Genomic DNA, 27,758 nt, shown 5'->3' with positions numbered 1-27,758 from the left:
TTTTCCTCTCTACCAGATTGGTTTTTTTCAGTTAAATTGTACATGAAAAATGTCACATTGAACGTGGGAAAAGTTTAGGAATGATCAATCATGCTCTCATTTCAGCCGGGGTGTGTACACTGTTGAGAGCCACTATATGTTGGACTAGGAGACTACGCTTCACTTTACTGCAAAAAAGCTCATCATAATCTCACACGTTGTTAAGTAAAGGTCATAAGTTTATGATTTACAAATTAATTAATGGCTGTTGTCACTTCATGAGGATGGATGAAACAAGAGAGAAAAGCAGCTAACCATAACTGATGATTACTTCCACATCTCTCTCATGTAAATACATTCTACCACATTTATGCAGCAAAACTCTGCAAAGATGAAGAAATAAAACCTCCTTCCATCCTCTTCCCTGCACCTCAGATGGAAAAACAATTCATCACCTTCTCTGATAGCCTGTCAGGAACTGATATGATAAAGAATAACATCAAATGAGTAATGTTTTCATCAGATTGGTACCACTGTAATTGCCAACATGATTTCTGTGGGCAAGGGACATGCACAAACAAGAGCCTACATGTACACTTTTGGGGAGTGCAAGACAGACACACAGACGCGGTAATTTCATGCCTGTGTGCCTGAGTAATATGTCCCTGCTCCTTGCTCCAGATGGCTCGACGTCTTAAGCGTTGTGGGGGAACTAATGATGTGGGCCTTGTGTTTTGGGGGGGGGAAAAACAACAATAAAGGCGTCTTTAACCTTCAGCGGCAAACAGTGTGCTGTGGCTAGTGTTCCCATGGATGGGCCTAACAGATATCAATTACAAAGCCCACTCAGGGGCAATCAGCTGTGATAATCCAAATCTATTTAAAGGAATAAACACCCCCCACAGGGATAGACGGCCCAAAGCAAAAGCACATTTGTGTCTTTCGACGGGCTTTTGTCACGGTCCCCTGGGATTCTGATACACCTGGGAGAAGGTAACAACCCCAGGAGACGACTGTGTGTCCTATGTGGACACAAACCCAAAGCTGAATAAATTCCAGCCTACACTGCCTTGCAAAACGTTTCACATTTTGACCTATTAAAACCTCAAGCTTTATCATATGTATTATGTATTTACATATGTATTTATCATTTGCATTTACCCCCTCCGAGTCAATACGTTGCTGCTGCATGCTTGCTGCCACCATCATGTCTCACTGTGAAGTTGAGGTGCTTCCGGTGATAGCTTTTCTCCACACCAACATTTTGAATGTATGATGAAATTTTATTTTGGCATCATCAGACCAGCTGGCCTTCTTTCACTTGTTTTCTGTGACTTTCTGGCTTTCTTTCTAATACCAGTTTATTCATGCCACTCTACCTAAAGGCAAGATTTGTGTACTGTTTTTCAAATTAGCGGGAGGCATTTGAAAACCTTAAAGCAATTTTCCTCTGCAAAAGTAAATAAAAACTTGTGGTTGAGAGTAAGTACCTCTGCTTTTATTGACTCTTGACCTTTGCCTAAAGCAGAGCGAAGAGCATTACTGATGGCATCAAGTGTCCTCTGAGATCCGCTAGTTGCTTTCTCCTTTTGAGATTCTGAGAAGATAAAACAAATATCAACATCCTGGTACTCCACAGTAAGCCTTTTTAACCCTTGGTGTTGTCTGCAGAGTGTAAGCTCACCTGTATATAGTTGCCAGGCTTTGTGTGCCATCTCCTCCCACAGGGGGCTGATTTCGGTCATGCTCACCGGCTTTGTCTCCGTCGTACTGCTCGCTGAGATCTCCACCTTGTAGCTCTCTTCAAGCATGTGCTGCCTTTCTGATATTACCTTTGACCAGCAGGCCTCTGCTAGGGACACAAGTTGCTTGTCATCTAGAAAACAGACAAAAAAAATGTTTTGTATTGTCTGAGGAGTCAAATAAATGGAAAATCTCTGAAAGAGGGCATCAAACCTGTCATGATGTCTGCTCCATTACTGAGGTTGGAAGGGAGTTTACTTCTGCGAGGTAAAGGGCTCGATATTTTGTTGCGGCCCTTTTGTGCCACACATCCAAAACCTTCTTGGTAGCTACAAAAGAAGCAATTTGACTTGATTTCAGAATGTTTAACCCATTACCTGCAAATTATATATATATATTTTAAACCCACAAATAAGAAAAATTCCATCCCATGTATGCTAATTATAACTTTTAGTTTTTTTTTTTTTTGAAAGGGTGGAGCCGGAGGAGACCTGAGGAAACCTGATCTATTTTTATCAGCAAAAAGTTGTTGTTTTTTTTTAAACATATGCAATCAGCAGCTCCATCATGTTAGTAGGCAGCAAGAGTTATGTGGCACCGGTACGGCAGACAGAGGTTGGTGCCTCTGGTATGGAGCGTATGCACCAATAATATCGAGTGCTCCTACCCCAACCAGAGCGTCTCCCCAATCCAAGCACGCATTTTGAATAGACGTCAATGGTGTAAATAAATGCAGCAGGGACACAGATTACTCCATTTAGTTTGAATAGCATATTTTTAAGAAAATTACTGCTAATAGACAACCTGACCAAATTTTAAGACATTTGCATCTACACAACCAAAGCTGGGGAAACATTAAAAAAAAAACAATACAAACAAATTTCAATGGAACTAGCAGTGTTCTGTTTGAAAACTGCTATATAGACCAGACAGTCAAAAACCTATAATATTGCGAACAGAAAGAACTTAAAAAACTAACTCTAAATTTAGTAGGTGTGTATTTTACATTTTTTATAACATTTGCCTTCCCGAAATGAAATAGTGTTCATTTAACAAAGAAGTGTTAAACATAATTTGTGTCATATTAATTTTGCAGGAAAAATAATAAATATTGTTTTTTAATAAAAGCAATTTCATCATGTTATACATTTTTGTTTTAGATTATTGTGGAAATACTTTGATACTGCAGGAGAATTATATTTTAACTCAGGAATATCATGCTGTAACAATCTAATACAGGCTCAAGCCTAGATTTCTACCCTTCTATTACCTGCCAGAGCGAATCAGTAACAGACAGTGAAGAAGGCAGGTGATGAAGTTCACACTAGCGTTGTAGGTTGCCATGAAAACATCCCAGCGTTCCATTAAGGTCTGCAATGCCCTGGTGACAACTTCCTTCTCTTCTTGGGAACGGCGTGGTTGGGACAAGAAGTAAAGCAGGACTTTATTGGTGCACGAGTAGAGAGCAGAAACTGTCTTCTCCCTTTGAGTATCAGCTTTCCCCACAGTCTAGAATTATGCAAAATCTTGGTCAATATTATTTTTTACATTCAAACATGTGTCTCGTATTGCTTAAAGGCTATCTAAATTGACAATGAACATGCTACTTCAAATTTATCGAATATATTTTGTGATTGCCATGGTCTTACCACCATGATCTGGTCTGCCAGGAAGTCGAGTAAAGTTTCAGGATCTCCAGTAAATGTTCCATTGTGAAGCTTCTGCAGCACAGTCCTACTGAAGAGCACCACATTCTCCATCAGAGTCCCCATCTCTCCCTCAGGCCTCTGGTTATTGCAGTCTAACAGAAAAAGCAAAAATAATATTTTATTTCTGTTGAGTCCAGATTTAGGTGTTTTAAAACCAATGCATTGGTGCAATGCAATGTTACCTTTTGAGGTGAGATGGGTGATGTTGTCATCCTCAGCGCTGAGAACATGGATGATGTTCATGATCAGCTCCACCAACTCAAACTGAAAACTCTGCCTTTGCTTCTGCGACGTGCCATCAGGAAAAAACTAGGCCAGAAGTAGAAAACCTTTACCTAACAGCAAAGACGATGTGAGTGTATGCAGGTGAAGCCTGTTCGGATGCAAACGCTTGTGAGAAAATGTGCAGTTTTGGGCCTTTTTCCTCCTAGTGGTGAATAATTCTATCACAAATTCCCTAGCTCTGCCTTGTTTAGTAAATGAGCAGAGGGTGGCACCTTCTGGAGAAAAGAGAGTTTTGCAGAATTTTAAAGAACTGAAGAGGCTTTTCCATTGAAAGAAGAATATCTGCGATTGTGTGCATGACTTGATAGTGACTGGCATCCGTAGACTGAACACTGTAAGGTAAGTACTGTGCAGGCCTGAGGTTTACATACCCTGATGCTGAAAGCAAGTATTGAATGCTAAAGAATTTATGTATTTCACAAAAGGTTCAAAGTTAAACATATAGGTTAAACAGATGCATACACTCAGTTAATTAGATCTATACACTCGTAAAAAAAAATACATATTCACGTTTAATTACATGTTCATTAATAAACCGGTTATGGAACAAGCCTCATGTAAAACAAACTGGTTAAGATGATTAAGAATCACCCAGAATTCACCAAGGGTCAAGTCAAATATAAGCTGGAAGAAATTGATTCAGCAGTATCACTTCAACCGAGAAGTAAGTTTAACATTCACTTGGACTGAGTCGGTGCTGACTAAAAAACAAACCAAACGCCTTCTGGAGAAAACGTCAGACGAGACAAAGATTGAGCTTTAAATGCACCAATACAAGAACAATGAATGCAGAAGTCAAGAGGAAGCTTACAAACCTAATAACTCTTTATGAACTGACAAGCATGGGGTAAGTAGCATCATACTGGGGCATTTTACAAAGTGGGTGGAATAATGAAAATATAGGACTTTCTCTATATTCTTAAACTTCACCTGAAACCAGCTGTCAGACAGCGGACTGTGCAGCTATGATATATATACAGAGTATATATACAGGCTCCATAGTAATAGGATTTAATAAGCATTCGCTTCCACCTACTCCTTTTCAAACTGGAAATATACTACTTTTATTTCTATAATACTTTTTTTTCCCTCATTGCATATCCTCCGTTAAGAGGCTTGACTAACATGGTTCTTCGTCACATTAATATGACAAAATACCAAGGAGAATTTCTCCAAATATCAGTGCTGGGGTATGTGGATATTTGAGTTGTTATCTATATGTTTGACTGTGTGGGGATGAGAGAAAGCCCATAACAAATTTGAACTTGAGGACCCATTCATATAAAATAATCACTGAAGCTGTGTGTTGCACATTCATTAACCTAACTCCAATAAATCCTTAAAAGTCCCAAATTTTTTTTGACACTTATGATTTTCTGAACAACACTGTGACTGATGGTGTTGGGTGTGAATTCACCTCCAGCACAAGAACTACAGGGTGCATATTGGAGCCTGCAGACACATTTAGAAGACTGTCCATCAGCAGAATACGCATGAAATCGAGCACCGGCTTCCTGGTTGGATGAGTGCTGAATGTGTCCTCTCTCTCACTCATTTTGCAAGGCTTGACCTGACGTAAGAGAGAAAACCAGACAATGAAAGGCCACAGATGACAACTCAGAAAGAGCTTTATGAAACCACAATAACACAACAAACCTCAGGACTCTCCACAGGATAAACAACGCTGGCAAGTGAACGCAGGAACTTGGGTGACGCCCACAGAGAGTCTCTTGGCCGCAAGTTGTGGAGGAGACAAAGGAACTGCATCACACTTGCTGGGAGCTGCACCTCCCATGGTGCATCACTGTCACATTTATCTGCAGAAAAAGGCTTTAGAAACAAGAACAGAAACACATCTCCTTTACAGCAAATTTCATAAAAAAACAATACTTTGAAGGATCTACATTGTTCTAATTTCTTTTAACCTGAGAGATGATAACTTTAACCAGCTCCAGGAATGTTGTAGCAGCTTCAAGACAAAGCTGCTGAGCTGGAGCTTCATTTTGGCTCTCAATTAATGACTGCAGGGCATCATCCAAATTGACCTATATGTAAGATTCAGGGAAAGGATAATGACAAAACTGGAAGGGCAGACGAGGATTCACGACTGTGCGGCATAACTCACCTCTCCCTCTGTAGTGTGATTTGTGTTCCTCCCAAGCAAAAGAGCAGATAGAGATGCATATACCTGTGGCAGGTGAGTGTGTCTGACTAACAGTTCCTGGAGAACATCAAAACCTGGACATGTGGTGCTGAGGCACTCCTGAGACCAAGGTTGAGCTCGAAGGTTGTCTGGTAAGAAGGCAAGGAGTCAGTGATTAAAGTTTGACTTTTTAACCGTCTAGATAAAATTTGCTTTTACAAACTACCATTACCTGGTGTTAACTTCCATGATAAACCTGCTTGATTAGCCAGCAAAATGGCCTGACCTACAGCCCATAGAGAAACTATGGAATACTGTCAAAATGAAGATTAAAGACGCCACAGTGTTGATGAGCTGAATGCTGCTGTTAAAGCAAACCGGGCTTATTGAATGCAGGATGATCACCTCCATGTAACGCTGCACTGATGCAGTAATTCATGCAAAGGAGCCCCAACCAGTGCACATACTGTACAGTACAGGACCATACTTTTCAGGACAACTGTGATTTTAAAATTATTTTCTATAGGTGTCATTTAATATTCAAATTTTCTGGGAAACTGGATTTAGTTTTTTTATTAGTTATATGTCATAACCATCAAATTAAAGAAATAAATACTTGAAATATATCATTCTATGTGTAAGTATTCTACATGATGTATGAATTTCAGTTTTAAAAGAATTACAGAAAAACACATTTAATTTTATTCTAATTTATTGAGATGCACATGTACACACTAAATAAATATTTTGTAATTTCTATGAAGTAGACTATAAAGAAGTATATTTTATTAACTGACTTTGAATTACCAGCTGTTTGAGACTTTACAAAATAGACTGAGATTAGGTGTGTAACGACGAATTGTAATTGAGGATTTGATGTTGTGTTTTACAACTCAGGTGACTTAATATTGATCTCCATCAATTAAATAAAGTGCAACACCACTTTATTTCATTTAAACAGGACTGTGTCTCAAAAATAATTAAAGCTACTTAAATAAAACCAACATAATTCCAATGGAACAGATAAAAAAACAATTGCGATAATGATAAAATTTTGCCTACCCATGATAACAAATGGTTCCTCTATGCCCTCTATGAGCGTTCCTGGGATCACCCCCTCTCTGAAGGCTCTCTGCTGGCCTGGATCGGACAGAAACTGTGTGAGCAGGACGAGGCCCAGTTTCAAAGTGGAAGGGTGGAGGTTCGCCTGAAGAAAGAGCAGGAACCAATCACCCCCAAGAGACTGAAATACTGTCGTCTGGTGACTAATTGAAGAATAAAAGAAAACAAGCATTACTGATAAATATTCCTGCTATGATATGACGTAATGTCAAAAAAGATGCAAGCAAGCTTCGATTTAGACGCTGATGTTTAGTGTTGACCCTCACTTCTTTTGAAGGCTGTCTGAATTGAGGATTTCACAAAGTACAAGCAGCATCTTGTTGCGGATGCAGATGATATTAGCTGGTCCTGAACTCTGAGCTAGAGCAAGGAGAAAACAAATCTGGATCAGTAACAGATTTCAGACATGTACAGACATGATATGTGTGGGATTGTTAGCTGTGTACCTGACATTTCTTTGGAAAGAGCATCATCCAAAATCTCACTGCCTTCAGCTATTTCTCTGGAAAGTGGGAGTGTGTATACCAGGAAAAGCCCAAGTCTTACCACAGAAAAGGAGACATGTAGCTTTAAATCATAAAACAGATCGTTAGTATTTAGTAAATTAATTTTAGACTCTACCTGCTTATGTCCGAAGAAGTCAGGTGAGCCTTCAGCAGTGAAGTGAGGATGCCAGAAATAATGTGAACCCTTTGAACGGTCACAGCAGGAACACACAACTCAAACAGCAGCTTTGGCAGCAGGCCTGCGCTGTGTATGACCGCTGCATTCCTGCTGTCACTGCTCAGGTATGATGAGGGAAACAGAAACAGCACCGATATCAATCACAATCTCTTCCCACAGACAGAAAATCTAATTCAGCAATCCATACAAGCATTGAGTCCTTTCCTCACCCTTCCAGACTGATTCTGTTGAATGTTCCCTCAACTATTTCTGCTCTACAGTTCTGTGATATTGATGACAGGCTTCTGCGTGCTTTGACAGAACAGCCAATTTAGGCTGTCAATTCAGAACAATGTTGTCTTTATCGTTTTACATGATTTTTGGGCTGTGAGAATTAACAGTAAATTTAAATAAGGTGGGCCCTCATTACACAGTATTAACACCACCCTATGGTCTCCAGGATCTCCACTAAATACAATGAAAAGGCTTTTCTTTGACAGAAAGGCAAACATGACTTCACAGAGGAAGCTTCAGGCATACCCAGAACAGTGTGGGAACTTTCAAACTCTTTTGTAAGTAACGGGGAACAAATGGCAGTCTTGGTGAAGCCCAGAAGACCTCTCCAAGACCCAAGAAAGACTATTAACGCTCTGGATGATTTTTTACTGTGGTGGTTAGGGATGTTTACTGAATTTGGCATTTTTATAGATACCGACCGAATTCTGTTGGGACTACCGAGTACCAATTCACGTAAAATCAAGGCACCATGTTTTGGTACCTAAGCGCATCATTGTGACACTCCATGCCGGACATGAACACAGCATTGCACACAAAAAAGCGTAATGACTTCCGTAGCCGCTGGTACCCTCAGCAAAGCTTGGCTGATAGAAAGCGCTTGAAAGTAAGGCTCCACTTTTCAAAATGTGATGTAGATTACGCTCGCTGCAATATTTGTGACGCCAAGTGCAAGGCCAGCGTGGAAATACTTCTAATCTGAGGAAGCACCTGGTTAAGCACAAGATTTTCCTCAAGGCTGAAGAGTGCAGCCTCAGATCTATGGCTACAACTCCTGCATTTGGCACCGTTAGCACGCCTGCATCCGTTAGTGACTCGTTATCTGCAGCCAGCAACATGGGAGAAGAAATGCTTGAAATAACTGAGATGTTACAACACAAACAGCTGGATGTTGTTTTGGTACATTCATTAAAGTTTATATATTGAGAAATGAATATGTTAAATTAAAAAATGTTGAGATTTTGTTATTAAATAAATTAACCTTTATTACCCAATTAACACACACAAAAGTACCAGAAACTGGAACCGTTGAGTACCGGTATCAATTCCCAGGTACCGAATATCGGTACCGTATCGGTTTAAATGCCAAAGGTACCCATCCCAAACTGTGGTACAGTCTTAGTCTGGTGTGAATGGGAATATTTAAACAACATGCTGTTAACTGTGGGAATTACCTTGAGGATTTCAGGATTTCAGCAAAGTAGTTGAGGACTGAGAGGTCCAGACTGTCTGGCGTATTTTGCCACACCTGAAAATATGGGATACAGAAAGCATCAGGTTTTTATTTCAGTTAAAAAAGGTTTTCTAATTATGCTTAAGTTTTATATAATTATGTTTATTTTTACCTCTAGATCACACAGCAGGGCCTGGAAAGCAGGTGTGTTTTGTAGGACACCAGTTCCACAACTCATCTCTACTGAACTTGAAAGACACATAACCAGCTGAAAGGTCCGATGGCCAACAAAACTGCTCTTCATCTTCAGTAAGAAGGCTAACAGCTAGAAGAATAGTAAAACAAATACATCAAAAAAGGATCAGAACTGTAAGAAAATATTAATGCCCGACATAAAATTGCTAATAAGCTCAGAAAAACCTTGTATCCATTGATGCGGTTCATTTCATTCTGCATTGCAGAGCTGGTTTCCAGCACAGAAAGAAGAACTTTAATAGCCGCATACAAGCAGCTGTCGTCTGGCGCCATCGCAACAAGGCTGAGAATAACAGCAGGCCCACCAACATACAGAAAACCCCTGGAAGCAGAGCTCGGGATGAATGTTCGGACACCTGGAAAAAAAGAGACACCAGAGAATAACAAATAACGCACATAAGGCCCAAGAACTTGTTTATTAACTTTTCAAAACCTTAATTTGCTCACCAAAATGTCCAATCAAGGCGGCACCTATGGTGCGAGCTGTACCACTCAGGTGCTTGCTAACGTTTTGAAGGAGAAAAACAGGTGTGGATTGATCTCGAGATGTTATGCCCATCTGTAATTAGACACAATTAGAGGTTTTAGTTGTTTTTTTTAATGAAAACAACAGAATTGTGTTCAGAAAGGATTCATCTACCTCTTTAGCAATCAGTCTGCAGTCCACCTCATTGTAATCCTCTCTGATCTGCACCACAGTCGTTAACGTAGAAATTGCAGGGTTGATGCCAAAAGAGATCCTCTCCTCAGGAACCAGCCTGAGCGGGAAAGTCTCGGCATTCGGATCCGGGCCTGGACACAAGCACTAAACATGTAACCATGACACCATTCTAGGTAAACATTTCTTTTCGTGTGAATCAAATGTCACCAGATTTTGAAACTAAGATGTTCAATTATTGTTCTTGTACTGCAACAGAGCAAATGATGCTAAGGAAGAAAGAATGCTGAGAACTTTTTATCTAACAAATGAACCTTGAAAATCAATGATCAAACCTGACCATCAAGATTCTACACAAATATGCCTTCTCACTCTTAAAAAGTGAAAAAAAGAGCAAAAAAGATTTTAACCTAAAATACTTCTTCAACATAAACAAAAGGCACACTTCAGATCTTTTGTGAAACACAGACTCACTCGTGTTGCGCAGAGCCTGGACGTTTCCTAGGTATCCGGTGCCTTGTGTGTACACAACAGCCACAGCCTCTGAGCTCAACGCCTCTTCAAACAGATGACAGGGACCCACACGCCACACTAAAGCTGCATGATCTTTCCACAGCGCTGGGGTCCCTATCAGTCCATACACATCAATCACAGCCGTGGGGTCCATGGAGACAAACTGACCCGGGAATGGCTGAATATACTTCATCTGATGAAAGCAAGTATAGAGAAATGAGGTATGGGTACATTAGATACACTTGATCAATTGTCAGCTCCACCGTCTACCTTTCCTGTTCCCACTGCCTTTCCATTGAAGTAGGCTGAAGTCATGCAGCTTTTCTTGACATCTTTGGCCATGACAACAGCCAAGTGGTGCCACTGGCCAGGGACCAACATGCTGGAGCAGCGGAACCTCAGTGACGAGTGCAAAGAGGTTGGAGAGCAAACCTCTGGCTCCATCATATCTGTACAAAAGACACAGAGCATCTCGCTGTTGTGTTGCTCCCTGACACTTCTGAGAACTAAAAAAACAAAGACAGACTTCAGCTTCTCCTACCTAGGTATGTGAATGCTTCCTCCTCTGTGGAGATGACTAGACAGCCATCATAGGCTGAGAAGGAGATTGACAAACAGATGTACTGTTGTTCAGTTCGGGACATGTGGCGCACAACTGACAGGAGACGGATCGGGTGGGAATCACAAGCTGAGCTGAACCTGTTAATCTGGAACCAGCAGGTAAATGACAGGCCGGCTGTTGGTGGAAAGCCTCTGCATTCTTAAAAATGAGAGAAGTATTTAAAATTCATTCATACTTAGGTAACACATGAAGTAGATAAATAGCATGGATTATTACATACCTCCTCCAATTCCACCAGTTGAGATGCAATCAGCAGTCACGCCTTTCACCGTGGCTAAAGAAGGCAGGAAAAGACACCTACAGGCAAACAGGAAATTAATGAAATAACCGTTTTTCTAGCACATCTTACAGCAACATACAAAAAAAAAAACGTTTTTATTAAACAACTCACCCATATCCACTCTCACTCATATCAAACTCCACAAAGGCAGGTGAGGAAGACACTCGGTGTGGTCTGAAGGTGCGCGATGCTGTCATGGACACCAGACTGACGATCTGGTGGACAGGGATGGCAGAACCGAATAGAGATGTAGACTGCAATAAGCTGAAGGTCCGTTTCAGTGTCTTCTGTGAAGATTGAGCATCCACCGTTGTGTTCTGATCTGGTTTAAAGAGAAGAAAGTTTAAATAGTGACATGATTTCTGCAGAAGCTCTGAAAGGCAAGTGAGAAAAATAGGTTTTCGAAGAAACCGTGATTGATGTAGGCCAACCTGCAAATCCATAGGTGGTCTGTTTCCTTGGTTCATTCTATCAGCTCTTGTACAATAACAAACATAACTGAGGTTTTGTTGGTTAAGGCACATGCCTTTGGTTTTTATTAAGATAAAAGAAAAAACTATCTATGTGTAAAAAAATTACCTAAGTTATAATGATAACGTTTTGTCAGACTTAAAAACCAGATACACCAATAAAAGAAATATTTCCACTTGCTTTTCAGGGCTTCTTAAAATTATACAAAAGTCAGGTAATTGTAAAAGAAAAGTTTACCTTTCGAACACGATGTCTGAAGTGTTGGGTTACCTCCTAACTGACCCTCCTTTGACGTTCGGTCCATCAAGCACATTAGAGGATCTCCTAAACACAGGAACTTTCTGAGAGGATACAAATACAGAATACTTTAGCACAAACACTCAAAAATTGAACCCCAGAAACAGACTGCGTCTAACCTGAACTCAGAATGTGAGATGGCCTGGGAGGAGAGCTTCTCGAAAATGCGCATCACAGGTTGATGCAGGTGGTGGTTTGGAGACAGCAGCATGCTGCGGCATTGCGTCAGGAGAGTGGACACCAGTCCCCCCTTGCACATTATCTGTCGGTTTCGCTCTGATTTGACCATGGCCAGGATGTGGTGAGCCAGTGAGAACTGGACCTCCATAGAGAGCTGGAAAAGAAGAAAAACAGAGAATTAAACTCAAGCCTTTTTTGCATTTTAACAGGTTAATTTGCAACAGTGCCAGCTTAAAACTCTTCTGTTAGCACCAGATTTCTGGATATTATTTTGTAACATAATCCTAATTTAAACTCCTTTGCATTTATACTGAGAATAATTTACACACAGGTGGACTCTATTTACCCATTGGGTAACGTCTGAAGGCGATTACCTGTAGTAAATATTATTTAAGTGTAACAGAGTAAAGCAGGAAGGTAAAAGGAAAAAAAACATTAAAAACATACATCCTTTTCCTTCAACTTCATAATAATATGCTTGTGTTGCTACATCACATCTAATCCCTGTGAAGGTGAGGCAGAATAAAGTTATTAGATTATAATCCTTATAAAATAAAGTAAAATTTATAGGTGGGATTTCACAAAATGTGGCAAAAAGGGGTTTGAATACTTTTGCAAGGCAGTGTATGTCACGGCTGCAGGTTTTTAATGTGAGACAAGAACTTGTAAAGAGGTTCAACAACTATCTGGTTTATTTCACTTTAGGGCGCACAATGTGATCAAAAGTACATGTCGGGTTGAACATCGGAGGAATAAGCAACACTCCTCAGAAAACGATACCGCCCATATGACTGAAGGCTCTTGTCAATCATGCTACAGACCAGGAACCTTAAAGATAGAAAATTTACTTTTCCCATTGATTCAATACTTATTTGTTAATATGTGTAATTTAGGATGACTCTGTCATCCATATCTTAGAGATATTTAAGCAAAACAACCGTAATTATTTATTTGTGACAAGTTACCTGTGGATCTTCTGGAGCAAACACATGTGGGAGGAGAGTCATGATCACTCGGACTGCCCCTGGATGAAGAATAACCTGGTCACATGTCAGCCTACTGTGAGACATGGAAAATAAACACATAAGTCTCCATATGACATCAGAAACATCTTCGTTAACCTGTTTATTAAAACAGTTTACACCTAAATTTAAAGAATATTATAATATCTACCTAAACTGAGCCATTGAGCTAACTGTGGGACTGCTGGGTGCTGTGTTTTTGGAATTTGGTGGTTTCTCCTCCGTGGACCGTGGACCTGATCCTAAGAGGACAGACGAAGACCCAAAATCAACTTCTGCACATCCTCCTGGTCCATGTATTGTCTTGTTATTTTCATCACTTTCACCATCAGGCTCTTGCCCCAGTTTTAAAGCCTGAGGAGAGTAAGTCCCTGTGGCAAAGTGATCAAGGTACGACAGCAGCCGTATGCACGTCTGAAGAGTGATGGGCAGATTCTGCTGTGGTGAACTGGAGCTACTGCTGGGAGTTGCCAAGGCTTCTGCTAACTCAACAAACTGGAAAAAACTCTCCCCTGGAGACTGGTTTTCATCTGAGGTGTTGGGACAGGAGCATTTCTCTCCATCCCACTTTTGGCCTTCGACGTGGAAACAGCCCAGTTGGAGAAGGGCATCTGAGAGCCTTTCATAAAAGCCCCCAGTTTGAAAATGGTGTGCATTTACAATGTGAAGATGCACAGCCAGGGCCAGGATGTGCAGCGTGAGGAGGAGGAGCTCCAGCAGCTGCTGATGCCCCAGAGTCCTCCACACTTCTCCCTTCGGAGGGTCAGACAGAGCTCCTTCCATGTCCACCATCAGAGACAGCAGTCCAGTGAAGCCTCCTGCCTTCCTAAAGGCGTCCCAGGTGCTGGGGCTCTCCAACACTCTCAGCACAGACTAGTGAGACACAACAATACACAAATACACTTACAAGACATATGACCAACATATTATTCTGGCTATTTGAGGGAAAACGGATTTGACAGGGACGAAGCTTTTCTCTAAGTCTTGGCTTGTGAAAGATCTTCTTAGTCAATTAAAAAAGTGTCATAAAAAACAGATGAAACATATAGATAAATCATAAATCATTTCTGGTAACTAGTTTTTGGTTGTGAACAAAATCACATTATCTTTATTGAATTTACTGAGTTAATCCATCAGCTAGGTAATGCATGAGACAAAACACAGGGAAAAATGTGATTAAGTGAAACTGGAGTAATCACAATGGCTCTCAACACTCGCCAACCCAGGTCGTAGCCAATGTGATTGCCACCTGCTATAACCGTGTTAGCACAAAGAATCGCACACATGCACACTCCAGCTCGTGCACACAGGCACACATGAAGACACAGAACATTTGTGTGAGTGCTCCTTTTACTGCCATCTATAAAAATGGACACAAACAGTAGGTGTGTAACTTAGTTAGGCTTTAATGAGATCTTTGTCCCATTCACTGATCCGATAGAGGAGGTAATCTTCAGAGCGCCACAGCACAAGGCTGCCGGCCTAATCAAATCGGTCCAGAGTTAACAGCTAAATCAGTTTTAGCAAATCAATCTGCATTTGTCTGTAATGTGATGAAGGTCCCACATGCTCAGAAAATAAATTCACAAGCTTATCATGCTTTAAGTGCGTTACAAATTGTTACAATTGAATGTGGAGCAAAACTACATTTAGAGCTAAGCTGAGATCTCTACGCATCTCAGAGCGTCAGGATAAGTGTGTGTGAGTGAGCTGTCATCTGTGCTTGTCTGTGCATGTGCAGCATACCTGCAAGAGGTCCAGCTTCAACTTGAACTCCTGCAGCGTGGAGGAGCAGAGAGCTCCAACTGCTGTGCTCATGTATTCATCGGGGTTGATTTCAGCGAGCTGCTCCAAAATGCTGAGAGTCGGACCCCGATACTGATCATCATCCAAGAAAATCTTTATGTAGGGCACCATGCCAAGATCTCGTACTGCAACTAGAAAACACATAGAAAGAAATTATAGTAAAAGTGATATATTCCTGTATATACATGTGTAAAAAATAATAATAATTGGAATCAAACACTGTAATTGGAATCAATACAGAGTGCCTCTATTGATAAATTAACTTGCTTGTACCTGTATAAATACAAAAGAATAAAATAAAACTAAGTAACATAAAATTCCATTAAATCAACTTAACCTGTAAACTGCAGTAATCAAACAAAACTGTTTATAACTTTAAGAATAAAATAAGCTAAAAATAAAAAAGAATATACTTCAAAATACAATAAAATAAACAGTATATACCTGTAAATAGAATTACTTGAAATTAAATACAAATTCAATATTAAAACAAATTATGTACCATTGTAAATGAAATAAAACTGAATAATATTATTGACACTTATTTCAGTTTCTTTTAAGAAAGCTTTATAAACCTTCATGAAATGAGTAAATAAAAAAACAAAACTTTATATAGCCGTATATAAATATGTATGAGTAAAATAAAATACCCGTATTTTTGATAGATCGCAAAGTAAGGATTGAAACAACTTGAAGCATGCAGGTAGTCAGTTGTCTCACATTTTTCTCCACACATTGCAGCTGCAAAGGATCTAAAAAAAAAAAAAGCAAAATTATTTGCGGATGAGAAAGATAACTTTTGGGTTTTTTTGCTGAAGAAGTTAAGCCACCTTTTTGGCTTTAGTTTACAAAAACAAATGTAACCTCTCACTTTCTATGGTGTGAGACACAACACCAGCCTTCCTCAGGATCTTAGCCCTCCTGCGAAGTTCTCCGAGCAGCAGTTCGAGGATTCTCCCGTCACTTAGCACCTCCGTTAGCATTGTACTGTGCACAATCATACTAAAAAAACAAGGAGAAAACTTTTATTCAAACTGTAGAGAGAAAACTGGGGAGAAATACAACAATCATTTTCCAGGAATATAAACTTTCCCAGGTAATTAAAATAATCAAAAATAAAAAGACAAAAATCCTGATAAGAAATAAAGGTTGCAATCAGGTAAACAAACGGCAAAGATAATAAACTATTCTTCAAATCCTGTTAAAAATTGTCACTTCTCACTTGTGAAAACACTGGAGCGCCACCACACTAAATTCTGTCCCTGCCGCTCCACTGGACCCAGCCCAGTTCTGCTTCAGTACACCCAGCAGGACTCGCAGTGTCTCATGGGGTATGTAGTTCATTTTAAATATCACCTGTAAGATAACAAAGCACTTAAAACGAATATTTTAAAATCAAAAACAAGTGATATATGGTGACTTTTCTGCAAGCAGGAAAATCCATACCATTTCCAGCAATGAAAAGAAGATTTTCTGGACAGGCAGCGGTTTACAGTACACACGGGCAGCTAGTTGGGCCATCGACTGGACAGTCCACTCTAAGAGGAAGAAATTAGCCGGGTCCTTTTCCCAGATTGCCTGCAGAGTTTGAAGGAGCTGACAGCAGAAAAGAGAATCCTGGGAACGCAGCAAAGAGGCCTGCAGCAGGTGGAAGGCAGGAAGGTTCTTTACTGCCAGACCTGGAGATTTTACATTGCATTGTTAGACTTTTGCTTTAAAAAAGGGTCTTACTCTTTTAATACTGAATATAGTGCTTTTGACTGAGGGCCCCTATTACATGGGTGTGATGACATAATTTAAACCTGCATACCAATTCATGCTCAGACAAAGTACACCTGTGAGAGTTTCCCCTAAAAAGGTCAAACAGCTAATGTTGCAGAAAAATACACAGCATGCATGTCCAAACAGATCAGTTAAGTTTTCTGTGCTCTGATTGAATCAAAACAAACAGATTTCCAGCCATGAATGCAAAGAATGTAACATAATCTGCCCTAACAGCATTTGTCTGGAGTAATGTCATGTCATGTTATTTTCTACCACTTGTTCCATAGTGGGTCACAGGGGAGCTGGTGCCTATCTCCAGCAGTCTATGGGCGAGAGGCAGGGTACACCCTGGACAGATCGCCAGTCCATCACAGGGCAACACACAAACAACCACACACACACTCATTCATACACCTAAGGGCAATTTAGAGAGACCAATTAACCTAACAGGCATGTCTTTGGACTGTGGGAGGAAGCTGGAGTACCCGGTGAGAACCCACACATGCACAGGGAGAACATGCAAACTCCATGCAGAAAGACCCCTGGCTGGGAATTGAACCCAGGACCTTCTTGCTGCAAGGCAACAGTGCTACCAACTGCACCACCGTGCAGCCCCGGAGTAATGTCAAAATATTTAGAAAAAGTCTTATATTTTATGTGCAAAAAACAACCTTGCTTGTTGTAAATAAACATAAAGCTGTTTAATAATGGGATTCCTTTCCACTCTTAAAACTGTATCACATTAAGTTTGTAAAAACAGCACCAGGTCCCTCTGCTGGAAACAGAACTGCTCCTTGATGTGATGGATGGCTGCTGAGTGGCTCAATCTGTGTATGTATATTACAGACCTATTTATGAGCGCTGAATGGAAGTGTATGTGTGCGTCAATGATAGATGACTGGCTGGTGTAGGCCAGTGGTGAATGGATGCGGGGCATCCTAACAGAGTTAGAGGGGGAGCCTCCACTTCATCATCCCAGACATAATCACCTCAGCTTCCTGTTAACCTGAGGGAGGCTGCAGACTGCAAAGGGGGCAGCAGTACGGGGAGTGAGGAGTCAGGGTCTGTGGGAAATCAGCCGAGGGGGGTTGATGCAGTTTAGCTGGATTATACGAGGGCAAAAGTGCAAAGTAGGGATGAAGTGTGTGGTTCCTTTGAGTAGGCTTCCCCCTCCCTCAGTCCACCTTTGCTGAGCCCACCTTTGCTGAGCCATGCATGTGATACTAATTACATAGTTTGGAGCGAGCATTCGGAAGGAGTAGCTCATAGTTTATCCTCATGGTACAAGCAGAGATAATAAGATGGAGTTAGCAAGAGAATAACAACAGAGAGGGTCATAGAAAGATCTGACCTACCTTTAGTTAGTGGCGGGTCAAATCTGAAGGCTGCAGGCTGGGGATTGGTCACACAAAGAGCTACTTTCAGCTCTGCTTTTCCAAGCAGAGTGAAATCTGCGATCAGAGCCAGCAATTCCTTTACAGGCTGAAACTGATCCAATGGCACACCATCTTCACAGCTAATAATTGTAAAATGAGGTAAAAATGGCAAATGAACAGCAAGGAGAAATAAAGATGACATCATTGTAACTCAGGATGCTGACAAATCTTTTATGGATAAATGTGACGTATACCACTAATTGCTTTCAACTAGTTCTTTCTGTCTATTACGGTGCCTTGCAAAAGTATTCCATCCACTCTGGAACACGATCCTGGAGAAGGGCTGGGGTCTTTCCTACTAGGGAGTTGCCCAGGGAAAGAGGCATTGGGCAGAAATGGGGCTCCTCAAAAGCCCCTGGCTCAGTGCCTTGATGTTGGAGTTTTCTCTGGTGAGTGACAGGATCGCCTCTTTTCGACTTCATCTTGCAAGATGGAAGGTTCTGACTGTTGTCTGTGCTTATGCACCAAACAGCAGTTCAGATTACCTGGCCTTCTTGGAGCCTCTTTATGATGTCCTGGAAGGGGGGGAAACCCTGGGGATTAAGTGGTGCTCCTGGGGGACTCCAAATGTGTATGTGGGCAATGACAGTGTTACCTGTAGGGGTGTGATCGGGAAGAATGGCCTCTCCGATGTGAACCCAAACAGTGTTTTGCTGTTGGACTTGCACAAGGTGATTCATAAGTATACTTGGTACCAGACCACCTTGGGCCAAAGGTCGATGATCGATTTTGTAATTGTATCATCAGACCTGTTACATTACGTCTCTCCTGGCTGACGAGAGGGGCACAGCTGTCAACTGATCACCACCTGGTAATGAGATGGATCCAGTGGCTGCCCGACAGACCTGGTAAATGCAAGTGATCTTTAATTTACACCTCCGGGAGAATTTCTCATGTCTTGAGGGAGGATAGGGATATGGAATTTGAATTGACCATGTTCAGGACCTTCATTGCGGATGTAGCTTCCAGGAGCTGTGGCCTGAAGATTATCGATGCCTGCTAAGGTGGCAACACAAGGAACTGCTGGTAGACACCAGTGGTGGGCTTTAGGACTTGGTTGTCCTTGGGGACTCCTGAAACAGCTGACAGGTACAGGTACAGCAAAAACTCGGGCATGGCAGGAATTTAAAAAGACTATGAAGAAAGTCTTTCGGTTGGCCTCAACGAAGTTCCTGAAAACCATTTGGTGACTCAGAAAAGGGTAACACAGACCATCCCAAGATGTGAATACTTTGGGACGGGAAATACGGACCCGGACTGAGGACACTGTCGAGCAGTGGAAGGCCATGGTTCTTGACCAGAAAAAGTTGACTGTCCCCTCTGTGTTGGAGGTCAATCTCTGCCTCATGTGGATGAGTTTAAGTATCTTGTTGTCTTGTTCGTGAGTAATGGCAGGATGGAACGGGAGAGGGAAAGATGTATTGGGACTTCTTCTGCAGTAATGCTGGTGCTGATGCTGTCTGTTATAGTGAAAAAAGAGCTAAGCCAAAAAGCAAAGTCTCGATATACCGGTCTCTCTATGTTCCGACCATCTCCTATATGGACCATGACTGAAAGAACGAAATCCCTGATAAAAGTGGCTGAAAAGAGTTTTCTTGTGGAGGGTGGCTGGACTCGATCTTAGAGCTAGGGTGAGGAGGTCCGTCATCCAGGGAGAGCTCAAAATAGAGGCGCTGCTTCTCCGTATTGAAAGGAGTCAATGGAGGTGGTACGGGCATCTGATCAGGATGCCCCCCAGGCAGCTCTCTTTGGAGTCATGGATCACTGCAGCTCCTCCAGAGTTACCCTGTGCCTCCTGGCTACCTCACTGATTAATGATCTCCTTATTCGTCTTGTCAGTTTAGGCAGATGGCTATGTCGTAATAAGTTTGTAATTGTTTCATAAACATGTTTAAGGCATGTGAATCCTCATGCAAGGCACTGTATGACCTTAGGAAGAGAACAAAAAATCTGATTCTTTTAGTAGATTTGAAGTCTTTTATGAATTCTATTCACTCCTTCTTCCATTTACAACATATATTCTCACCCTTTCAGGATGTTTTTCAGGGCCTTGTAGCCATTGTTGGTGTCAAACTCAGTAAAGAGGGCTGGATTCAGGTCATATGTGTCTCTTACGAAGCTAAACACAGCCACGGCCACCTCAGCTAGCAGTGATCCTGAGACTTTGGCTTTCATGTGCAGCAAGTTCTGGATACAGATTCGTACACAGTTTTTGCCTTTGGAGAAAAATGCAAAGATTTAGAAAAAAAAAGCCAAAACATTTCATTAGGTTGCTAAATATGATTCGATATAAAATGGGTTGAAAACTCAAGAGAATTAAACATCACGACAGAAAACCTTCAATAAAATCCAAAACGGTATTACTGTAGATGGCATTCAGGAATGATCTTTGCAGATTTAGATACAATATATACTAATATTTAGAAATTCTACTGTTGAATGGTTTCCTCACCTCTAGATTACAGCATGAACAATAAGATCTTCTTTAAATCATATAATTTTATTCAACTTTTGTTAATCAACAACTAAATGACAATTAATAATAGAAAAATATCATGTATCTCCATCAGTTTTTGGGTAACTTACGTAATAAACTTGGAACAGTTTTGTTTGTAGGCACAGAAGAGACGGCTTTGAGAACGCATGACGCCTGGTGCCTCCACTGTGGACTGGTCTGATCCCATAAGGATGTGAGTCCAATGATGAGACACTGCAGCTCCTGAGTCTCAACCAGCTGTTCCACGTTCGGTGGGTGCTTGCAGAGTTGAAGAAAAATCTACAAAAACATATGTAAAGGGAAGAAGATTACTAGTAAACTACTGCAGAAGTCTGTGCAACACATCACAAAATACCCAGAATAACTCAAGGTTGTAAAACCTGAGAGCAGAACACCCACCAAAGTTGTAATTCTAACATGGAAAGTTGGACTTCCTAAGCCCAAATTTAGCATTCGATAAAGATCTTGTGCATTTGTCAAAGTTGCAGAAACAGTTTATTGGTACTTCTGATGGTTTGTTTCATACTAATACAGAAGCATGCATAGTACGGAACAATATCTATTCAAAGGGCACGTTCCTTCAATGTTTAGAAAAAAAAATTAAAATAGAAATAAAATACAATAAATTAGTTGTTATTAGCTTGTATTGCTAATGATAGTTATTACAATAACAATAAAATCCTATTGTTTAAAATTCTAAAGTCATCAGTTCATTCTTTAATTTCTTCTTAAGAACCAGACTTTATGTGTTTTTCACCTACTGATTTTTCAACCAGTCAATAAAGTATTTTAACATATGTCTAAAGTCAAATGATTAACCAGTATTCTGTGGACACATACGAGAAAATTAACAAAGAACCAAATTAAACAAAAAGTGAAAAGTGAAATCTTTAGGCAGCAGCTGTCTGTTGCAAAAAAAGGTTGTTCCCACTTTTCTCATAACATTTATAAAAAAGTCTAAAAATAAGATCAGTCAAATTAGTGTTAAAACAAAGGAGGAAGTTAGAAAAGAGCTGAGGAAGACAAGTATGCATATGCAAAAAAAATGTATTGTACACGAAAAGTACCTCAAAGAGATGTAACTGGACTTGAAGGAATCGCCTTCTTTTAGTTAATGCACACCTTATGGCTTTGTTGAACAGGTTTAGGAAATTTCTCTCAGGGAATCAACATGGTGCAGAAATAATCATTTATCCTTTGGGTTTTTATTTAGGGTAATGTAAAATAATAGGATGAAGTAAAGACTTGTAACATTGTGCATTAAGTTACTTATTTTCCTCTATATGTGCAGACAAAACACAAGTTCAGACATTATTTACTAATTTAATTTCATCCTACAGTGACTTAATATTAAAATCCTTTCCTGAAAATAGGCAGCAAAGCAGTAAACACACACAGGATAAAAAAAGCCATGCCTTAAAAGAAGGATTTATTGTATACTGACCTGTCTCAGAGGCTCCTGAAAGGTTTGCTCTATGGCTGAGTTCTTCTTTTGTGCAGGAAGACACACCAGCAGGTAAAGACACTTCATCAGAGCAGCAGGCAGCTCTGGGTTTATATAAGACAATATCTCCTGCAAACACATTTATTGATGTGAAATGTAAGAATGAAATGGCTTTTTTTCTGTGATTACTTATTTCAGAACTACATCAACCAAAAAACACTAGTGCACCAACAATACAATTAAAAGTAACAATTCATAATATTATTAATATTAATAATGTTATGTTAGATTAGAATTGGTGTCTATCACTCACTGCAGAGTCTGTTGTGAGTAATAGAAGGGACTGCAACAGCTGCCATCCAGAACATGTCTCTGCTCCACAACTTGCATCTTTATTTGCTCTCTTGAGGAAGTGCACCACCTCTTCACGGGCCTGCTCTAAAAATACAAGATAGTTAGCGACCAAAAATCACACCATACCAAGCCAATAGGTGACAAGGCTCTAATTATATAAAGTGCTTCTTGTCCAAAAAACTAAAATTAGACATAAAGGGCCTTCTCAAAATATTAGCATATTGTGATAAAGTTCATTATTTTCCATAATGTCATGATGAAAATTTAACATTCATATATTTTAGATTCATTGCACACTAACTGAAATATTTCAGGTCTTTTATTGTCTTAATACGGATGATTTTGGCATACAGCTCATGAAAACCCAAAATTCCTATCTCACAAAATTAGCATATCATTAAAAGGGTCTCTAAACGAGCTATGAACCTTATAATCTGAATCAACGAGTTAACTCTAAACACCTGCAAAAGATTCCTGAGGCCTTTAAAACTCCCAGCCTGGTTCATCACTCAAAACCCCAATCATGGGTAAGACTGCCGACCTGACTGCTGTCCAGAAGGCCACTATTGACACCCTCAAGCAAGAGGGTAAGACACAGAAAGAAATTTCTGAACGAATAGGCTGTTCCCAGAGTGCTGTATCAAGGCACCTCAGTGGGAAGTCTGTGAGAAGGAAAAAGAGTGGCAGAAAACGCTGCACAACGAGAAGAGGTGACCGGACCCTGAGGAAGATTGTGGAGAAGGGCCGATTCCAGACCTTGGGGGACCTGCAGAAGCAGTGGACTGAGTCTAGAGTAGAAACATCAAGAGCCACCGTGCACAGGCGTGTGCAGGAAATGGGCTACAGGTGCCGCATTCCCCAGGTCAAGCCACTTTTGAACCAGAAACAGCGGCAGAAAGCCTGACCTGGGCTACAGAGAAGCAGCACTGGACTGTTGCTCAGTGGTCCAAAGTACTTTTTTCGGATGAAAGCAAATTCTGCATGTCATTCGGAAATCAAGGTGCCAGAGTCTGGAGGAAGACTGGGGAGAAGGAAATGCCAAAATGCCAGAAGTCCAGTGTCAAGTACCCACAGTCAGTGATGGTCTGGGGTGCCGTGTCAGCTGCTGGTGTTGGTCCACTGTGTTTTATCAAGGGCAGGGTCAATGCAGCTAGCTATCAGGAGATTTTGGAGCACTTCATGCTTCCATCTGCTGAAAAGCTTTATGGAGATGAAGATTTCATTTTTCAGCACGACCTGGCACCTGCTCACAGTGCCAAAACCACTGGTAAATGGTTTACTGACCATGGTATCACTGTGCTCAATTGGCCTGCCAACTCTCCTGACCTGAACCCCATAGAAAATCTGTGGGATATTGTGAAGAGAACGTTGAGAGACTCAAGACCCAACACTCTGGATGAGCTAAAGGCCGCTATCGAAGCATCCTGGGCCTCCATAAGACCTCAGCAGTGCCACAGGCTGATTGCCTCCATGCCACGCCGCATTGAAGCAGTCATTTCTGCCAAAGGATTCCTGACCAAGTATTGAGTGCATAACTGTACATGATTATTTGAAGGTTGACGTTTTTTGTATTAAAAACACTTTTCTTTTATTGGTCGGATGAAATATGCTAATTTTGTGAGATAGGAATTTTGGGTTTTCATGAGCTGTTTGCCAAAATCATCCGTATTAAGACAATAAAAGACCTGAAATATTTCAGTTAGAGTGCAATGAATCTAAAATATATGAATGTTAAATTTTCATCATGACATTATGGAAAATAATGAACTTTATCACAATATGCTAATATTTTGAGAAGGACCTGTATGCTGAGACATAAGACTTCTTTTGAAAGAACAAAATTTGCGTGTAAGTTTCCATCTTTGCATGAAGTAGTTTCCTTTTACAAGCTAATACTCAGTGCTCAGATTCAACATAGTAATTTCAGTGAAAGCTATGTGTACCTAAGAAAAAAAAAAATTTAAATCAGGAAAATAAGGTAAGAAATCTTTGTTAAGTCAAATACTTACAACACACTCATTTCCTGCAGCAACACATTTGTTGAGACCTATGCCATAGATTTATCAAAAAACAGAACCTTGCACTTCCCTAAAGAACTGTATCCAATCTACGAACAAACTTTCACAAATACAGCCTGCTTAAGTGGGTCAGGGGGTGTAAGAGATAAACTGGACAGAACACCATCATAAAACTAAAAAGCAGGAATTACAAATAAGGTGTTTTTTGTCTGAATTGCTGTACATTTTCAACATCATAGCAAACAAACTATCAACTGGAAAGAAGAAACGCACAATGAAAAAAAAGAGAAGTAGGCAGAGGAGGTAGAAAGCCCCTCTGCCTTGAATTAGCTGCAGATATGCTAATAGGAGCACTAGTTGCAGTGGTACCTGCAGGCCGTCCTACTAGTCTGCTGTGGATATTACGGATGACAGAGTCAGCAGTGAGAGCTGCAAGGCCCTTTATATCTGCACTATCAAATCTGGCACCATCCTCACAAACCTGCAACCAGAGAGGAGAGAGTGTATCATGATATGCAATTAAAGAGATCACGTGAAATGTGATTGTCTGTCACTGTTATAACATATTTACGATGGTGCACAATGTAGCAAATACTGATACGAGAAACAAAAAAACGGTTACTGTTCCACTTGATTGCATAATTTCAATGGTTTTGACGTATTTGTGAAAGAATGGAATTGCTCCCAAGAGCTCAGTGAATTATTACCATTATGGAATGCCACCTGGGCAATAAGTCCACTCATGAAATTTCCTCACTACTAAGTATTACCCAGTCAATTGTTGCTGGTAATATTACACACGGGGAACAACAGCAACTCCTCCATAAAGTAGTCAGCCACATAAAATCACAAATTAGCCCTCAGATTAGCTCAAGAACAGTGTGTAGAGAACTCCGTGAAATGGGTTTCCATGCCTGAGCAGCAGCATTGTGAATTTTGTTGAATTGCTATAAGTGTGAAGTTTGTGCAGAAGGGATTATGCAGTGTGCATAATCATAAAGGCATAAAAGTTCATAAAGACATGGATAAGTGAGTTTGGTGTGGAAGAACTTGACTTCTTCCATCTAGTTGAGTCCTGACCTCAACTAGATGAAACAAATTTGAGATGAATTGGAAGAATGCAGGCCAGGCTTCTTATCCAACATCAGTGTCTGATCTCATGAATCCACAATTACCATAAACTCCACTCCTAAAACTTGTTAAAAGCCTTCTCAAAAGAGTTAAGCTGCAAAGGATGGACCAACATCTTCACCTTATCATCTTTTGGATTGAGCATGGGATGTCACTCAAGTTCTAAAGTGTAGATGGAAGAAGGAAGACGGGCAAATACTTCAGGCAATATATTGTATCTCCATTAATAACCTCACCTGAAATAATCTGAGTCCTGTTAACAAGGTGTACAAGCAATGTAAAATGAAATAAATGACAGAAAACGTATTTTTGTCAGATTGCATTAAATCACCTCCTGTATTTGCACATCTGTAAAGTTATATACAAAGCGTTAAAAATCTTTAAATTGTGAGTTTGGACCATCTTTCATACTGCATATCTTACAGTTGCACAATTTGATTTGAGTCTGGAGAAATAAGAGGCCAACTAAACCCTCTGTGGGGCATTGCTACAGACATTTCTGAGTCATTTGTGTAGTGTGGCAGTAAGGATATTTTTCATGCCCATATGTGTCAGACTGATGTTCATATAAGTACCCATGGTTTCACAGCAAAGCATTCCACTCAAACAACCATTTAAAGTTGTTCTGTTTTTTTAAATATCTATTGCTACACTGCTCCAATACACAACAAACAGCAACACACTGAGTTTTAAGAAAAAGTCATTTAAAACCACCATTGCCATTTTTTTCAATTTTAGCTTGAGCAGCTAAATCAGCGTCACCTTTAACCAATCCTGAGCATGGCGGATAGCCAACATCCCTCATGAACCCAAGCAGCAGAGATGCTGATAACCAATCCTCTTGCCATCGCCGTGAGTAAATTATCTGTCACCATAATACTTACATTTTCACTTACCAACCGATACACCCCACCTACTTCCAGGTGTCATTGTAATAAGATGTTATGTCAGTGTCCATTATTAGCGTCCAGCTAATTGGCATCAGGCAATAACAGTGCTGGTCAGACGTTTACATACGGCCATCACTGGCATGGATGTCACATTATTACGGAGTACAGGGTGTCCTGTGGTCAGAGTTTTTTGCTGCAGGAAGGACTGATGCGCCTCACAGAATAGATGTTATCATAAGAAAGAACATTATGTGGAAATACTGAGGCTACATCTCAACACATCAGCACTGAAGTTCAAGCTAGGGTGCAACTGGGTTGTTTAAATGTCCAATGAGCCTAAGCATACCGCCTTCTTAAAGACCACAGAAATGTTGCAGCTTTGCCAAAAATGTTTCAATTACTGTTAAAAACTTGTGGAAATTTGACCAAAGTCATATAGTTAAAAACACAATTTTAACAAACAATGTATTAATACTTCTGAATATTTATTTAAAAAATAAATTATAACAAATGGTCTCTGGCATTTAGAAAATAGGGATTATTTTGGTGATCCTAACTAGCCTAAAACAGATTAGTTTTATTTAATGTTAGAGAGTAAGAATAAAATGGGTTATGTGGGTTTTATACAGTGTATGTAAATATTAACTGCATAGATTTAAAGTATACCTCTGAAACAATGTGGATTAGAGAAAAACATAAATAAATATTTATTTGTGCACCAAAACCCTAATTCTTATAATTAATTTAAGTTGTTTGTTGTATCATCATCATCATGAATAATCCCAATGCCAAATTAAAAGGCCTAAACTACAGCAGTAGTAAACTTCATGCAGAGGATGGGTGTCTGACGGCACCATAAATATATATAAAAGCTGCAAGTTCAACCTCTCAAATAGTTTCTCTTCTACATTTAGTTTCTTTAGAGCTGGACAAAAATATTTACTAAAACGTTTTCAAAAAAGCTGGTTTTAAAATATAATAAATATGTTTTTAGAAAGCACATTTCAT

General features: G+C 40.2%; 1 protein-coding gene across 6 annotated transcripts in view; it reads right to left on the bottom strand.

The window, feature by feature from the left end:
- wdfy4 (WDFY family member 4) overlaps positions 1–27,758 on the bottom strand; it is a 60,189-nt gene that overhangs the window by 30,506 nt on the left and 1,925 nt on the right. For 5 of the 6 annotated variants that reach the window (XR_007035997.1, XR_007035999.1, XR_007035998.1 and 2 more), the window contains exons 3-41: positions 25,099–25,210; positions 22,671–22,795; positions 22,358–22,486; positions 21,003–21,192; positions 20,443–20,632; positions 18,336–18,496; positions 16,663–16,895; positions 16,439–16,572; positions 16,088–16,218; positions 15,867–15,968; positions 15,157–15,347; positions 13,562–14,283; positions 13,354–13,447; positions 12,328–12,542; positions 12,149–12,252; positions 11,552–11,762; positions 11,381–11,457; positions 11,080–11,298; positions 10,809–10,987; positions 10,500–10,731; positions 10,008–10,159; positions 9,815–9,926; positions 9,533–9,723; positions 9,285–9,437; positions 9,114–9,187; positions 7,603–7,764; positions 7,428–7,522; positions 7,248–7,341; positions 6,922–7,124; positions 5,842–6,008; positions 5,642–5,761; positions 5,373–5,546; positions 5,134–5,286; positions 3,614–3,740; positions 3,372–3,523; positions 2,993–3,231; positions 1,936–2,051; positions 1,664–1,855; positions 1,470–1,576 (exon numbers count right to left, since the gene is read on the bottom strand). Coding sequence is in view for 3 of the 6 variants with exons in the window: in XM_047351464.1 (XP_047207420.1) it covers positions 1,470–1,576; positions 1,664–1,855; positions 1,936–2,051; positions 2,993–3,231; positions 3,372–3,523; positions 3,614–3,740; positions 5,134–5,286; positions 5,373–5,546; positions 5,642–5,761; positions 5,842–6,008; positions 6,922–7,124; positions 7,248–7,341; positions 7,428–7,522; positions 7,603–7,764; positions 9,114–9,187; positions 9,285–9,437; positions 9,533–9,723; positions 9,815–9,926; positions 10,008–10,159; positions 10,500–10,731; positions 10,809–10,987; positions 11,080–11,298; positions 11,381–11,457; positions 11,552–11,762; positions 12,149–12,252; positions 12,328–12,542; positions 13,354–13,447; positions 13,562–14,283; positions 15,157–15,347; positions 15,867–15,968; positions 16,088–16,218; positions 16,439–16,572; positions 16,663–16,895; positions 18,336–18,496; positions 20,443–20,632; positions 21,003–21,192; positions 22,358–22,486; positions 22,671–22,795; positions 25,099–25,210 (6,534 nt within the window). In the remaining 3 variants the exon portion in view is untranslated. The remainder of the gene's footprint in view (positions 1–1,469; positions 1,577–1,663; positions 1,856–1,935; positions 2,052–2,992; positions 3,232–3,371; positions 3,524–3,613; positions 3,741–5,133; positions 5,287–5,372; positions 5,547–5,641; positions 5,762–5,841; positions 6,009–6,921; positions 7,125–7,247; positions 7,342–7,427; positions 7,523–7,602; positions 7,765–9,113; positions 9,188–9,284; positions 9,438–9,532; positions 9,724–9,814; positions 9,927–10,007; positions 10,160–10,499; positions 10,732–10,808; positions 10,988–11,079; positions 11,299–11,380; positions 11,458–11,551; positions 11,763–12,148; positions 12,253–12,327; positions 12,543–13,353; positions 13,448–13,561; positions 14,284–15,156; positions 15,348–15,866; positions 15,969–16,087; positions 16,219–16,438; positions 16,573–16,662; positions 16,896–18,335; positions 18,497–20,442; positions 20,633–21,002; positions 21,193–22,357; positions 22,487–22,670; positions 22,796–25,098; positions 25,211–27,758) is intronic. The other variant, XM_047351463.1, reaches the window with a different exon arrangement.

Source organism: Girardinichthys multiradiatus, chromosome 22 (genome assembly GCF_021462225.1).
Source record: "Girardinichthys multiradiatus isolate DD_20200921_A chromosome 22, DD_fGirMul_XY1, whole genome shotgun sequence".
In the NCBI taxonomy this organism is placed as follows: domain Eukaryota; kingdom Metazoa; phylum Chordata; class Actinopteri; order Cyprinodontiformes; family Goodeidae; genus Girardinichthys; species Girardinichthys multiradiatus.
This window is presented reverse-complemented; position numbering and strand designations above follow the sequence as displayed.